Source organism: Orcinus orca, chromosome 1 (genome assembly GCF_937001465.1).
Source record: "Orcinus orca chromosome 1, mOrcOrc1.1, whole genome shotgun sequence".
Lineage (NCBI taxonomy): Eukaryota > Metazoa > Chordata > Mammalia > Artiodactyla > Delphinidae > Orcinus > Orcinus orca.
In genome coordinates, this window is record NC_064559.1 from 148,300,614 (window position 1) to 148,316,686 (window position 16,073).

General features: G+C 34.3%; 1 protein-coding gene across 4 annotated transcripts in view; it reads right to left on the minus strand.

Annotated features, from left to right (window-relative positions):
• Nucleotides 1-16,073, minus strand: part of TNNI3K (TNNI3 interacting kinase) — a 288,986-nt gene that overhangs the window by 265,002 nt on the left and 7,911 nt on the right. For all 4 annotated transcript variants that reach the window (XR_007474235.1, XM_049703161.1, XM_049703163.1 and 1 more), the window contains exons 3-6: nt 15,542-15,694; nt 14,825-14,933; nt 4,583-4,668; nt 3,391-3,488 (exon numbers count right to left, since the gene is read on the minus strand). Coding sequence is in view for 3 of the 4 variants with exons in the window: in XM_049703161.1 (XP_049559118.1) it covers nt 3,391-3,488; nt 4,583-4,668; nt 14,825-14,933; nt 15,542-15,581 (333 nt within the window). In the remaining variant the exon portion in view is untranslated. The remainder of the gene's footprint in view (nt 1-3,390; nt 3,489-4,582; nt 4,669-14,824; nt 14,934-15,541; nt 15,695-16,073) is intronic.

Below are 16,073 nucleotides of genomic sequence, written 5' to 3' on the forward strand. Positions count from 1 at the left end.
AATAAACTGTGGTATATCCTTATAAGGGAATACAACTTTCCAATAAAAGAAATGAATTACTAAACACACAACAACAGCATTATGATAAGTGGGAGAAACCATATATAAAAGAAAACAAACGGAATAGATTGCATTCATATAAAATTCTAGAAAGGGGAAAACTATAGGGATAGAACAGACATCAGTGGTTTCCAGAGGTCAGGTTACATGGAGGAGGGAATTGATTGCATAAAGGTATGAGGGAACTTTTGTGTATGATAGAAAAGTGTTATATCATGATAGCAATGATGGTACATGAATATATATATTTTCAAAAGTCATCAACTTGTACACTTAAAATTGTGAATTTTATTGTGTATAAATTATACCTCAATAAATTTGACCCCTTAAAAAAACCCAACCAGGGCTTCCCTGGTGGCGCAGTGGTTGAGAGTCCGCCTGTCGATGCAGGGGACATGGATTCGTGCCCCGGTCTGGGAAGATCCCACATGCCACGGAGCGGCTGGGCCCGTGAGCCATGGCCGCTAAGCCTGCCCGTCCGGAGCCTGTGCTCCGCAACGGGAGAGGCCACAACAGTGAGAGGCCCGCGTACCGAAGAAAAAAAAAAAAAAAAAAGTCAAGATGTTGCTAGAAACCAGAGATGCCCTCATTTGTGAAAAATACTCAGGTCTGAGGCAGGCCCAGCATTCGGGGGTGTGTAATTGAATGTGGCCAATAAAACGATTTGAAAATCACATTATTCATTTTGTGAGTATTAACAATAAAGTTCAATTGCAATATTTCTAAAAATCCAAAGAACTGTATAAAAATAATTGTTCTGTATTCATCAAAAATACTAAGATCAAGAAAGGCAAGGAAAGGCAGAGAAACTCCTTCAGTTTAAAGGAGACTACAGAGACAAGAAAACTAAAAATATATGACTCTGGATTGAATGCTAAACAACAAAAAAATAAACAGCTATAAATGACAGTATTGGGATAACTGACCACATTTGCATTTTGGGTATAGATTAGATAAAGAGCATAGTATCAATGTCACATTTTCTGATTTTGATAATTGTACTGTGAATATGTAAGTTAATTTCCTTTTTCTTAGGAAATAAAGATAAAAGTATTTAGTAGCTATAGGGAATGTTGTCTTTACTTCCAAATGATTCTGAAAAAAAATAGAGTGATGATGGAGATGGGACAAAATATAAACAATTAATAAATCTGGATAAAGTGTATATAGGAGTTTCTTGTAATAGTCTGGAAATTATTTTGTTTAAAATAATACTGGGCTTCCCTGGTGGTGCAGTGGTTGAGCGTCCGCCTGCCAATGCAGGGGATACGGGTTCGTGCCCCGGTCTGGGAAGATCCCACATGCCGCGGAGCGGCTGGGCCCGTGAGCTATGGCCACTGAGCCTGTGTGTCCGGAGCCTGTGCTCCGCAGTGGGAGAGGCCACAACAGTGAGAGGCCTGCGTACAGAAAAAAAAAAAAAAAAAAAAAAAGCGTACAGAAAAGAAAAAAAAATAAAACTAAAATAAGAATTAAAATATATGGGAGAAGAGAATCACAGCCCAAAATGAATCAGATGCCTACTGCAGTAGTCCAGGGAAGGTATAATTAGAACTATATTTAATACAATAGTAGTATGAATGGCTACTTTATATTGTTTCTATGTTTAAAGTGGAATGGTAAAGTTAATTTGTTTTTATCTTTGTTAAGAAATAAGTAATCATGCATTCTGTTATGGCCTCTTAAGAATCTTTGCCTACCTTGTGTCCTAAGATTCTAAATTTGTTTAAATTTGTTATAAAAAAGTTATAGTCCATATATCCTTCTGTAAAATATAAGAAAACAGAATAACTAGAGCAAAGAGAACTCTAAAAATGGAAATTTAGGTTTGATAAACAGAGGTGGAAGAACTATATTTTCTTAAGATTGTAGCCTTAGGTCATTCAGAACCCATTTGTGTGGCTGTGTCATGCTAAATCTTGGGAAAATGAACTAATACAGAGAGAATATCCCAGACAGTCAAATTCAGAATTCATGGTTTCACAATACCACCTTGACTATCCACCACCAGCTTCCTATTCCTTGAAACTCTTCTACTTTAACCTCCTGCCATTCAGCAGAAAGGCCGGTGTCAGACTCTATTTCCTACACCCTGAACTCAGTCTCCATTCAAGTTTTGTAGGATGATTAGTAGGTATTAAGACAATTTAGCACTTACTGACACTTTTTCCCAGAAGGAATCGGACAAATTGACTAGGCATTGATGGGGCCGGAAAAAGGATGAGCATTAGAGCATTTGCATGATGAATCACAGGAATATGTGAATGTGAATCATGGGAAAATATGGCTCTCTTCCCCCACAGTGATAAACTCTCTAAAGGTTGGGGGAGGGTTGCAAAATGAAAGTGATCCAGATACAAGCAAAGGGCTGTCCCCAGCCCCCGCCTCTGCCACCACCACACCTGCACATACAAAACTGAAATAAAATCCTGTCACAGACTCACATGACATTGAGAAAGAACAAAATATTTTGTAATATAACAGTAAGACTCAACTGTACTTGATTCTAATCATTATCCTAACATTTAATGGATAACCAACTTTAATCTTCAATTTTCTTTTCAGTAAAATAAGGACTAATATGAAACTCACCAAGTTATTTTAATGATAGAAGAAATAATGTATATAAAACCTAGAGTGATATTTAGCTCATAATAAGTACAGAGTAAGTTGAAACTTACTACAATCAGAAAATGAACATTTATATTTAATTTATATGTTACATAAATTCATATTTATGACAATCTCAAGGATCTGTCCCAACACTGAGTATCCCAGCCTTTCCAATCCACTTTTATATTTACTTTATGATCAGGTACTGAGATTATGTTGGAACCAAGGATTAATGTAAGGAAAAAAACAACTGAAGCAAAAGTAGGAGAAATAAAAGAAAGACGCTAAAGAGAACCCTAGAAGTATATTTTTATTAAGGAAAACATGCAGAAAAATGCAGCTTCAATGTGCTTCTTTCATCCTCAAATGCAGCCTCATCTTCTGCACAGAGGCAGCTTGGTCTCCTTGTAGGGAGCTCTGGCAAGAGAACCAGATTGCCAAGTCTTAAATTCTGGCTAACCACTAGCTATCCATGTAACCCTGGAGATAATAATAGTATTCATTCTCAGGGTTCTTGTGAAAATTAAATGAGATAAACATGGAAAGCAATAAAAAAGAATGTGTTTTGATGATATCTGCTCAACAAAGAGTTAGCTAGAAGTTTATCCAGTAATGTAATTCTGTGGTCACTCTGCATATTTTCCATGATCACTAATTTGCAAAAAAAAAAAAAGCCTACAGATACACATCATCTTTGGTTCTAATACAAAACTTTTGTACCTTGTAAACTGCCAAATGCAAGGCTGTAAATCCATTTCTTGTCAGTCGAGATGGGCGGAGACCTTTTAACATAAGGGTTCTAATATGTGACTTGTTGCCTTAGAGAAAAAATGAAAAAAGTTAAATTGTGGGGATAGACTAAGTGACTTAAAAATCTCTCTTTAACTTAATGATAAATATCACACTGATGTATGAAAATGTCAGACTGCTGTTCTGGAGGCCATTTGTAAAGTTTTCTGTTAATTGACAGCCTTAGTAGTGAACATTTCTACATTTATAAAACTTTGTATCAGTGCTGTATATTTTAATGCATTTGTGTTACATTTTTTATTTGGTGCTCTCCTCATCATGTTTTAAACCATAAAAACATGAAAAAATTCACCCTAGTAAACTATTTGTGAAAAAGCTTAGATAGAAATCTAGCTGTGCAGGATTCATCAGAACATCATTAGCAATGGAGATTATTTAGATCAGAGAAATCTGGAGAAAATGCCTAAGGTTGGGAAGGCGTGTTTAAATTTGGGAAGAAGATCTGTTAAGTAGGGTCTGTTTGGGAGGAGTGGTTAAGGGATATGTTTAGTATCAATACTATATATTAGTGTTCTTTTAAAAACTGAGTTCAAAGGACACTAGTTTGGATTAACAAAAAACTATTCATTCACTAATTCAGTAAGTTTACTGAGTACCTACTATAAGCCAGGCACCATCCTAGGTGCTTGGGATATATTAATGAACCAAACATAACAAGATATGAGCGGAATTAAACTCTTAGTCTTCACTTTGATCAGTCTTCACTTCGGGATTTTATCTTTGGCATTTATTACCTTCCACATATCTTACTACAGACTGTGAAGCAACTGCTTGATGATATTTTGGGAAATGCTTTAAGTGCTTCTGAATTTAACCTTATCCATGACTGCCATGCCCGATACTGAAACATACTTTTTTTTCCCCCAAGCAAATTTGATTCAAGGTAGGAGCGCAATAAAACTTAAATTCAGAGCTAAATCAATTGTAATATCTGCCTGGTAGTTAGTTACTTCTTCAGCTAAAGGTTATCAGGGTTCTAGGGGCAAAGCAAAAGAGGAAATCGGGTATGAATAGAATTCTCTTGCAGACTATTAATCAGTTCAAATCACTGACCATATAAACATATAGCCAGCTTATAAAGTATTGAGTTCCAAGCACTCACCTCCACAAATGCAACATAAATGAAGTAGAGACAGACCATTTTCTGTGCGGTAATTTAAATTGACTTTACTGAAGGCATCATCAGAACTGAAAAAAATATTTTACAGATGATTACAAATTTCAGCTTTTAGTTTATCATTTTTCATTTGAAAAATTATAATAGGGAATCCTGTTACTACAAATTCAGAAATATATCTTTTCTAGGATTCTTTTGTACCTAGAGAAAAGAATTTTGAGTATACCTCTAGACGAATAATAACTAAAATCATGAGAAAATAATATTAAAAGTTTGAGAGACCAAGTTTAAATTAAAGACTATCATACAAGTTCTATGTTCTACATATAATTTGAACTTTTCAGGACACCTTAATGAATTAAAATTTGTGTATAAGTAGAAAACACAGGTATTTGAAAATAAACCCATTTCTCTCACAATCAAAACCTTATATAATATTTAGGGAGAAATTCAAGAAATTCTCTCCAAAAAGAAAAAAAAAAAAGGTATCATTTGATAAGAGACTGGAGAAAGGAATACAGTCCCAATGTATTACAAATTCTGCCTGAAGCAAAGTTTCCTTATACTATGACTGGGTCAGATTTCACAGATAAAGAAGGTCTAAACTCTGATAAGGTACTATGATACAGTCCCAGGTGGGAAGAGAAGTAGTGTTAGTGATTCAATTAATGAAATCCTTGCCTTTGAACAAAGACCATTGCACCAGGAGGGCCCTAGAGAACCATAGGTAGCCTTTGAAAAAAATGTAAAGCTAAAATTCTCGACCTCTTGAGGTCACTGGTACTGCCAGGACATTTTTCAGTAGAAATGAGATCATATCTTTGGCCTCCCAGGTTAATTTCAAGCTGCCTCCTACCTATTTAAATCTCCAGCAGCTTTAGTGAGATAGCAAAGTCTTTGGTGAATGAGCCTTCCATATCATTTGTAAAGTACTTACACTTGAAAGGTACTATAAATTCAGAACATTATCATCAAGGCACCTAGTTAAGAACTTCAAAAGCTACTGAAATTTTAAAACAGAAAAAGAAAAGGTGCTATTCTCCAGGCTGCTGCTAAAAAGAGAAGCCTCTAATTCCAGGGATTTTGAAGGATTTCAGTGAAATGCTTTAATTAGAAATGGCAAGTCCAGTGGTTTGTTTTCATAGACATGGAAATATTGCAGAACTTTCTCACCCTCTTCACTTTCTTGCTTTCCATATTCAACTTCCCAGTAGCAAAGTCCACAGACACAGTTACTCACATTGAGAAATATACCTCAACTTGCTTTGGAATGTCACACGTTGAAGTACAATGAACACCAAGTCATTTTTACAAATGTTGCTAATATAATATAGCAAGGAGCCCAGGATTTCATGAAAAATAGTTAAGAATTTAACTCACTTCTATCTGCACCTTCCCCAGCTGAATGAACAATGCAAACAAACAAAAAAATCTGATGAAAATACCACTATTTAAAATGTCTACCAAAGGAGCCTAATTGTAAATGGTATAGCTATTTCATGGTATGAACAGAAACTTTACAAAATAATATGGTTCTTGGAAATATGTGGCCTTTGCCTGAGCCAGACATCTGAATTCTCAAAGCCAGGTGTATTATAGATGTCTTGGAGAAATTCAACTAATAGGTACTACTAAATAAAGTACACTCAGCAGCCCAACTTGGAAATGCATTCATAGTTCTCCGTGGTTATGATTTCAAATAGTACAGGTTTTCTGAAGAGCTGAACTCTGCTTTTAAAGCTAGGTAGACTGGATTTCTCTCTTAAAGTTTATAGGAAATTAGTGTCCATAAATAAAAAGGAAAATAAAACTGTAGCTAGCGGTTGAAGATGTTGATTGACAGTGATTCAGAAGCTCTGAGCTGCTTTGGCTTTCCTTCCTTGGTCCTTCCATTATCTAGCAAATGAAATACACAATAAGAACACAAGACAGAAAACAAAGTATTGGAGTGGGGCAGGAGAGGGAAGCCTTCTGTTAAATGTAAAGAACTATACAACCTTCAGCCTAAGAGAAAAAGGGAGAAGGAAGTATTGACACTTTCTTTTGAGCTGACTATAACAAACTGAATGGCAAATACTGAAAGAAGATAAAGCTTGAGAGCACCTCTGTAGCAATAAACCCTTGAGAAAAATTAGTTTTTCAATGTGTATCTCTAATATTATACAGCAATACATACCATGTTTTGATGTTTTAAAAGTGGAAAAAATCATTTCAGCAGTGTAGGTACTTAAATCTTGGGCCTTGTATTCACACCAGGACTGAAATCGTATCCTGTTCCTGTCTTTAAGTAGTGCTTTTTTTTTTCTCTTTTTCTCCAATTTGGGCAAGTTATTTAACCTCCTCAAGTCTCACTTTCTTCAGTTATAAAATTATTAAAATAATTCACATGACATTGTGTTGTGAAGAAAAATGGAATTAAGTGCTTACTATAGTACTTGGTACATGATATGTTATCATTACTATTTTTAGCAAGTTTACTGTGAATGTACAACTCTCCTTTTGTAGTCTAAGTCTTGAGAGAACTTTAGCACAATTTTCAAACCAAGTTTGAACTTCTTTGACCTCTCACATTTCACAACCTGTAAAATTTCCCTATTTTGACCAAGTTGACTGTTGTGACATCTAATACCTATCAGTGATTCAGAGCAACTACTAGAATCACAGTTTTGTAATACAAGTCCAGCAGCATCATTACTATGGGGAAGGCATTTTCAACACTGGAGATATTAAAAGAACAACAAAATCCAAAGGAAAAAATGGTTGTGCTGAAAATCATTTTATGGCGAAGGTAGACTCAATTGCTTTCTTTTTCCAAGTTCTAACTTTGATGGTATATTCAATCAGTCTGGCACGACACCTACTGAACACCCAACTGTGTGCTCCACCTCTGTTCTTAATGCTCATTTCAGGTTGTTTTCAACAGTCTACTTGATAGGAACTGTTCACTAATTCCTGGATCATTTAAGTGCATCAGTCTTGGGAACACGCACAATAGAGAGAATCCTGCAGTTGACCTTAGCATTAGTCCTGATCTCTAATGCTCCAAGCAGCTTTGCAAAGAAAGTAAACACTGAATAAACAGAAAAAATAAGGTGATAAAGTCTATTGCTTTAAAAAAAAAACACTAAATGAATGTATATTGTTTACATAAATAAGACTGAAAGTATGAATTATATTAGAGACTTTTTATTCAACAATCATTCTTTAACTTACTGAATCTTACGCTAGATTTGACCATTCATAAGTAAATCAGTATACAGTCCTAAATAGCTCCTTGTCAAAACTGAGCTGTAGTCTCTTACTTTTATTTTCCTCTTGAATTCTATTTTCCCTGAACTCATGCAACTTCTATTAATGCCAACAAAATGAATAAACAGAGAATAGACTCCCACAGTGTTTGTCAGTTAAGCACAATTTTAATAGTAACATTTTTATCTTAACTTTAATAACTGGAATGTAATTTTTTTTTAATGAGAGTTACTTTGGGGCTATACTTGAATCCTAATTCTCACTTCCTGTTAACTTCTAGTCAAATGTTCCTGTCAAATGTTTGATACATGCAATTAAAATATTCGAGATTTTAAAGCAATCATTCCTAGGGGAGATATTTTCCCTTCTTTTGCCTCTTCTAAAGGAACTGTATGTGTCAAATTGACTGCCAGTTGAGCATCACTTATGTATTCTAATATCCTAAGCTCAATTTATTTTTTAATTTTCCCTTACATTTTTTATCACCTGCCATGCCATACTGTAACTTAACATATCCTAATGAGTTCACAGTGCTTGCTGGTGCATGAATGAAGTTCCTAATTAAAATGAAGTCACTATATGAATATATTTCTAATAGTAAATTCTGTCCTTCATCATTAAAAATGGTAGTTTTGGGCACAAAGGTTACTTTCTTTCTTGTAGCATAATGAACTCTTTTCTTAGCCTTTACCTTTTATCCAGAAAAGTATGCAGTTTTGTGATCCAATTAAACTTTTCATGACCTCATCCTTTCAAGAGGATATCTGACATGTTCACAAATGGAAACTTATTAAAATGTAACATTTGAACACTTGGCCAAAGCCAAAATATTCAGATAGGTAGAAAAATTTCTTAAATTAATTCATTGGCTGAAATGTAGGTAAAGGCCAAGAAAGTAGAAAGAAGGTAAAAATTTGTTATGGATCATCTAGTTTCCAAAATTGATAATTTAGGTTTCAAATGGCTGGTTGTAACTTCTTGTGCAGTTCTTGATGGCTGCTGCTGATTTTCCCCCAAACAATAAAAACAGAAGAATCATCAATAAGATCTGTTCCCAAGATATATCCCCAAGAAACATCCAGAAACATATTTGTCCAATATCTTCCAGATCAAATCTGCAAACTGACAATATGAAGCATATTCATTCTTTCATTCATACAATAAACAATTATTGAGCTACAGTGGCAGGGTAAGAATAATTAAGGATGATAAAACTGGTACAATAATAATTATTAATCTCATAGGGTTATTGTGAGGTTTAAATGGGTTAGATCTTTTAAGACTTTTATAAATACTAGCTGCTATAATAACTTTTATTTCTAAAGCATTGCTATTATTTTAACTTTTTTATTGTTTTGCTTTGCATTTGAGAAGGGGGATAGGAAAGTGAAAGGGAAGATGGAGGCAGTATGGGATAGGAGGGAAGAATAGCGGGAGGATAAAAGGGGGAGAGATAGTGAGAGCGAGTGATGTACTAAACTAGAGAGAAAGAGACAGAGACAGGGACAGAAACAGTGTTTGATATCAGGCTGCTTCAAGGTTTTTTACAAGATATTCCTGTAAAACTATTACTTAGCTAGTTTTACCTAGACAAGCAAGAAAAGAAATAGAGAGGTAGACAGTCTTGGGACAATGTGAAGTCTCTGCTTTTTGGTTTGAGGTCTTTTCGTTGTTGTTTTCTGTTTCATTGCTAATTAACACAATGCACTTATCAAACATACCAAATAATCCTTTCACTCAATTTTATTTTTTTTAAGATGGAATTTACTTCCTCAATACTCTACTTAGCACCTTGATAGAGAATTTTACTCTCCTTTGGTAAGGTCAGTCTGTGATGTTTCTGGAGCTATTCATTTTATAATAGCTAATTTTCATAATTGGTTATAGTTCTGAAAAAGTAGGTTTTTGGAAGATATTTCATTTGGATCATAAGTATGGTGGACTGCAGCTGGGCCCAGAGGAACTTTTCAGGGAGAAAATAAGCAGGAAAGTACATCTCAGAAAACTTCCTTCGTTTTTTTTCTTTTTCAGTTCTTCTAAATAGTGCAAGTGCTTTCCCATGGAACAGAGCATCCTCTTGACTACTTTTATTTATTAAACCTAATCAATTTCAAAGTGAGATATTAGCATTATTGACCAAGGTATATCTACTCAATGCCAAAATGAGATTAAAAATGAGAAAAAATAGGTTTTTTCTGATTATGTTGAAAAGTCATAGCACTGAAAAATTATAACTTCTTTGGAATCTCTTCATAGACATATTACAGATTAAGCAGATTAAAAGTAGGCTTGACAATGAAATCAGAAAAACATAGTTCTAAAATTTCTAAAGATTTAAAAACATTGAAACAAAATAATTTAATTGGAAGCCTTTTAAAAGTTGCATGTGGAGACCCATCATGTAAGTGGTTTTCAAAGTTCATGTAAGGGCCCGTGTATCACCAAGGTGTGGGAGTGGGAGTGTAAAATATATTCTTCCACTCCCACATGCAGGGACAGTTCTAGTACACAGGACATAGCAAACTTGTAGAGTGGCACGGGGTAGGTGAAAAGTTTTCAAAGATAATTCTTATCCATAGTTCTTTCCCCTTCCTAGTTTGAGAACTAAGATCATGAAGATCATACATTTTGAAGTGAAGTACAGATGGGTGGAATCCCTGCACAACTGTACAAGTTGTGTAACCTGGCTCAAGCCAGTTTACTTTGATTAGTCTTATTTTCTTCAGGTATAAAATGGCAAGCTCAATACCTACTCCAGAAGGATGTGAACATAAACAATGACGATTAGTTTTTAACTAACATTTTTGAGTGTTTACCATGTGCCAGTCACCGAGCTCAAAGCACCTTACATATATACATTTACAATTACATGAGCTAATGCATATTAAAATACCTAGAAGCATGCCTGGCATATGGTAGGTGCTAAGTTGTTAATTTGTTTTTCTTTCAAGTGCTATACAAATAGCTATTACAAATACATACAAATATAAATAAAGCTAAGTAGACAAAGAAGCTGCCTTTAGTGAACATGTATACTAGTGGTTAGACAGACCTGTAAAATGAATAAAGACAGCACCAGGTAGTAACTGCTATTATATTGATAAATGTAAAGATCAGAGAGAGCAAAGAGGAGGAAATAACCACACAATATACTCCAGTGTACCACTTCTGTCTTTCCTTCTTCTGCTTCTCTATTTCCTCATTTGTTCCAGTCTCTCCTCTATTATCTCAACAAATGTTCAAAATTATGAATGAATTCAACTTTATTGTGGAAGATGAAGGAACATTCAATTTCCATTCCTCTTCTTTCCCATAGCCAGCTCTTTTTTCAAAGCTGCTATAAATTGGCATAAGCAAGATAATGGTTTAGTTCTGTTTGTCTTTTTTAAGTTTAGAACTTATATAGCTCTGTACTATATTGTGGGTGAAAGCTATTCCAGGAGGTTGTGTATTTGAGGTGACATAAGTTTTGCTTTATGATGCAGAAAATCTCTTTTAATGAATGGAATTAGTATCTACCATGAATGCTATAAAGAAACTTGTCAACAAGTGAAAACAACCAAAAAAGCTGCAAAAAGAAAAACCACAGGCAAATCTATGTTTACACTAGTGATCTATGACTCTAGTATTAAATACTCCTTTTTAAGCACCTTATAGTTTTCCTTCTATCTTTATGTTTAGAGGAAGCCTGATGTCAAGCAGCATTACACGGGTGTCCATCACAGAAGTATTTCTTACATCACATAAAGCATGAATAAAGATGAGAAAGAAAGATTCTAAGATTTAACACCTAAAATGTCCTAGATACTCGATTAAATGTGATCTCATACAATATTATGTTTAAACTTCCCAACTACTCTGAAAATTTTGGTGTGTAAGCCAATGAGTAAGACAATTTATATTCTCAATATTCCATTCTTTTCTTTCCTTGTCATCCATCATATTATTCTAGAGAAAAGAAAATCCTTAGAACTCTGCCCTAGGCAGGATCGACTTTCTTTCCCTATGATGCTATCTGCCTTGATGGAAGCAGACAAAGCAGAGTGCTCTGGTTCTGGTTGTTTGTTTGTTTGCTCCCTTGACTCTCTGCAGACCATACTAGTTGCCTGCTTTCTGTTTTCATATTCCTCATCCCTTCACCCACATCACCACAGACAGAGTTCTCAGTGCAACTTAGGTATCTTTCTAGAAGTGTAGTTTTCAAACTTTAGCTGAAGTATCATTTTTAGCATGCAAAAGTATTACCTGGGGAGCTTGTTAAAAATTCAGGTCTCTGGAAATCATCCCCAGAGATTCTAATTCATTTGATATGGGGTAGAATCATGGATTCTAAAATTTTTGCAAGAACTGCTGGCTATTTTACTGCGGGAGGTCCTTAGCCCTTGGAGAAACATGATTCTAGGCTGTGGGTAATCCTCTCCTCAGCCTCATTATTATCACTTCTGGCTAATGGGACATTTCTGTAGGTTCTTTAATGGCTTCAGAACCAGGCTACCAGTCTTCCTCTCCTCAAAATGCCCTACCATTATTCTCAGGGAATTTGACATCCATTTTGATGAGCCTTCTAATACTCTAGTCTGAAAATTCTTCAAATACCTCTTGATTACAGTCTTTAAAAGTTATACTTCAGATTTTGGCACCATTTTGAATTGTTCTAACATTTTACATTTTTATTTTTGAAAACATCCTCTTGATATAAAAACACTTTATCCTAACTTTCTCACTTCTTAACTTTGAATAAACTATTTGTTACTCTCACTTGGTAATAAAGTCTTCAGTCTTTCAAACTGCCCTTATTTACCCAATCAATCATGATAATAGTTATTAGTTATTCAACGCTTACTGTGCGTTAGTCTCTGTACTCAGCATTTGACATCATTTTTCAAATGTCCTGTAAGGTCGTTATTATTAACCTCATTTTACAGATGAAAATAAGCCTCAAGGAGATTAAGTTATATACCCAAAGATACATTTCTTGTAAATAAAAGAAACTGGATTTAAAACTATGGTTGCAAAATCCTTATGCTGACTGACACAGCTTTCTGACTCAGCTTAGGTAAAATGGTCAAGACATTAAGTTTTCTTGCTACCAGTAGACTTTCCATGGTACTCATCCATTCTTGCCTATATATCTTTCCTCAACTATGCCTTTTATCTGGAATGCTTTACAAAACCAATGAATAAATCAAGACAACAAACCTTCTTTTTTTGTATTTGAAAGCCATCTTGTTTTTTCTTCCACTTAGCACTTGTCATAGGCTGTCTTCTGTGAGTTATTTATATATGCCTTTCCCTTCAACCAGATTGTGAAACTCTGGGAGCAAGAATCAGCATGTAGTAGGAAGCTGGGGAGACGTTGCTACAAATCCCAGTTCCAGTGCTTACTGACCATATGACTTTGACAAATCCAACGTCTCTGCTCCTTACTTTATTATCCACCAGAAGTAATATTATCTATCACACAGGGTCATGGTGTAGATTAAATAATGGTTTATATTTGATGTGTCTGGAATAACACCTTGAATATAGCTGGCACAATAAATCCAGCTACAGTAGGACCTGCAGAAACAGCTGCTTGTTGTTGATGTGGTAAGAGAAAAAAGTACATTTCAAGCTTAATCCTTAAAAGGATATGTCTGTTTAAATTAGTCTTGACATATTTGCATAATAGTTCCCAAATTTAAAAAATAACAACAAATAAATGAGATTTTAACTTTATAAAGTTGAGGAAAATCTCCAATTTGATCACATTTCATTCAGCATATTTATCTGTCAATAAGAGCTACAGGGTTTATGATTAAGTTCTACATTTATAGCTCTTTTCCAACAAAATTAATATGTATGTATAAATCTATTATACCAAAGCGCCAGTCACATCTCTACAGGACTTTCAAATATTTTCCCATAAGTGAGCATATGATAATACTTGCAAAAGTCATCCCAGTGTATCTCATCATGAGTGTCAAAGCTGAGTTAATCATTTTGGGCTAAATAACATGGAAAATTAACTACTTCCCAAACCATAAATTGAATACTTATGAAGGCCTTATTAACCCACTGACAAATTTTATATAAACTATATTATACATGGGTAATTTTATTTGCCAGTTATGTGAGCTTTGTATGTTTACAATATCTGAAATTTCTTTTGAAAAGTATGTCATTTGGTCATTGCTTTACACTTATTTTCCGAGTAAAATGGTTAGAGTCCTTTGTCATTAGTGGGTTACATGAATAACACAGCTGTAAGTGAACATGGCTAATTGGCCTTTGTGGAACTTTTCCTCAGTCAGGCAGCTAACTTAAATTGACTCTCCAAAATACATTGTTTCTCAATGCCAAGATTCAATTTCTCCAAAAGGTTGCTTGTGTATATAAGGGCTCTGCCCTTCTTTTCTGAACATTTTGTGTCTTACAAGGTTGTGACAATATGCCAGATTATTTTTATCTTGTTATCATGGAACAAAACCCACTGAAAGCCTGAAGCCAATATTACACATTGGTATATGATGGTTCAGGGGAAGAATGATACACAGTTTCATTAACAGACAGCGTTTCAATGTCAAGAGACCAAAGGGTTTGTTAAAATTGGAGTTCTCTAGTAGTCCAAAAAGAAAAATGTGGCCAATATTCTACCACCATTTGGGAAGAGAAGTCTTACTGTTTGTTGCTGGCATGGCTCACAAGAATGATCTAATTCTAGAGAAGATTATTCAGATCAGCAACAGTTTGTATTCAAAGGCTAGCCTTTAGGTTCTTTTCTCTTTAAACTTTAGTGATGGGAACAGGCAAGGCATATTTTAAGGAGATAAGATATTTGCATTTTAGGGGCTATATGAATGGGCAGGAAGAGATAACCTTATATTCTAAGGTTAACAAAGGAGGTTATATGGGTTGTGTTTTTAAACACAGATATAGCTAAAAACTAGATCAACAATGAAAACACTTATACAGAGAAATAATAACTGACAACTTTACCCAAATATATGCCTTAGTTCTGTAAGTTCTTTTTCTTTGATCCGCAGGTCATCTTCTAATCTTTCTATTACAATAACATAAGATTCACTGACTTTCTTCTTCCATTCATCTAGTAAGGAAAAACAAAAGGGATTGACTCATAGCTCTTTTGCAAAATGTAGACACAGATCATAACATATAAGTGATTAAAACTCTGTTTTTTACTCTGAATTATACAATACTTAATTTAAATTACTGATTGTGAGTTTAAAATGCAGATGTTTATATTTAAAATGCAATCATATTGAATCGTAGTAATTAAGAACCCATTTGATATTGGATAATATATTTACATAGAAGAATATATTTGACTTATTTCATTTGATTTTATTGCATTATAATTATAGCAATCTCTAGTTGCTAGACAAGAATTTTTAGGTTTTAAATACTAGATACTTAAGATGTAATCCTAAAATCCCTATATTCAACAGTATTCCAAAATTTTTTCTATAACATTATACCTAGGAACTAGTAGAAACAGAAAATTATAAGAAATTTTCTGTTTTTCTCTAAAGATCTTTCAGAGAAAAATAATTTGAGTTCAGATAATCTTCTTAACACTTTCATATAATATGTTATCTTATACTCTTGTAAAAATTAGCAGATATTCCAGTGAAATGTTAACTATATATAACAACTATTGAACTATATTATATTTAAAGATATAAGAATAATTACCAGTACAAGTTTGGGTTGGTCTGGATTTATAATTTCCCATTTGTTAGAAGATTCTTCTTTTCCCAAGTGCAGTTCCTCAGGTTACAAGATTCCAAGTTCAAGTGAAGTGGCAGTCCAGTTGAAAAATACTTTGATAGTCTGGCTAAAAATAAGCTGACCGCCAAATGGAATGTCATACAACAGTGACAAAGAACAAAATAGTTTGTGCTTTCAAGGGTGAAATCATAAAGGGAATTAATCAGTCTGTTTAAAAGAGCTGTATCAAAGATAAATAGTAAATGCTTCCATAAGATTATTTGCCTTCATCAATTGGCTATCTACCCATATATACCTTGATGGACATTTCTTTAATCTAGAAAATGATTCAGTTACATCTGAGGTTCACAAAGAGCCATTAAAACTACCTAGATCTTCTTTCAGGACCATTTTCTCCTGAGACAAAGTAATGACAATTGGAAAAGAGTGACTGGTGATAGAACTTGTCTCTATAGTATATATATAATGGAAACCCACATCTTATGGCATGCTACTA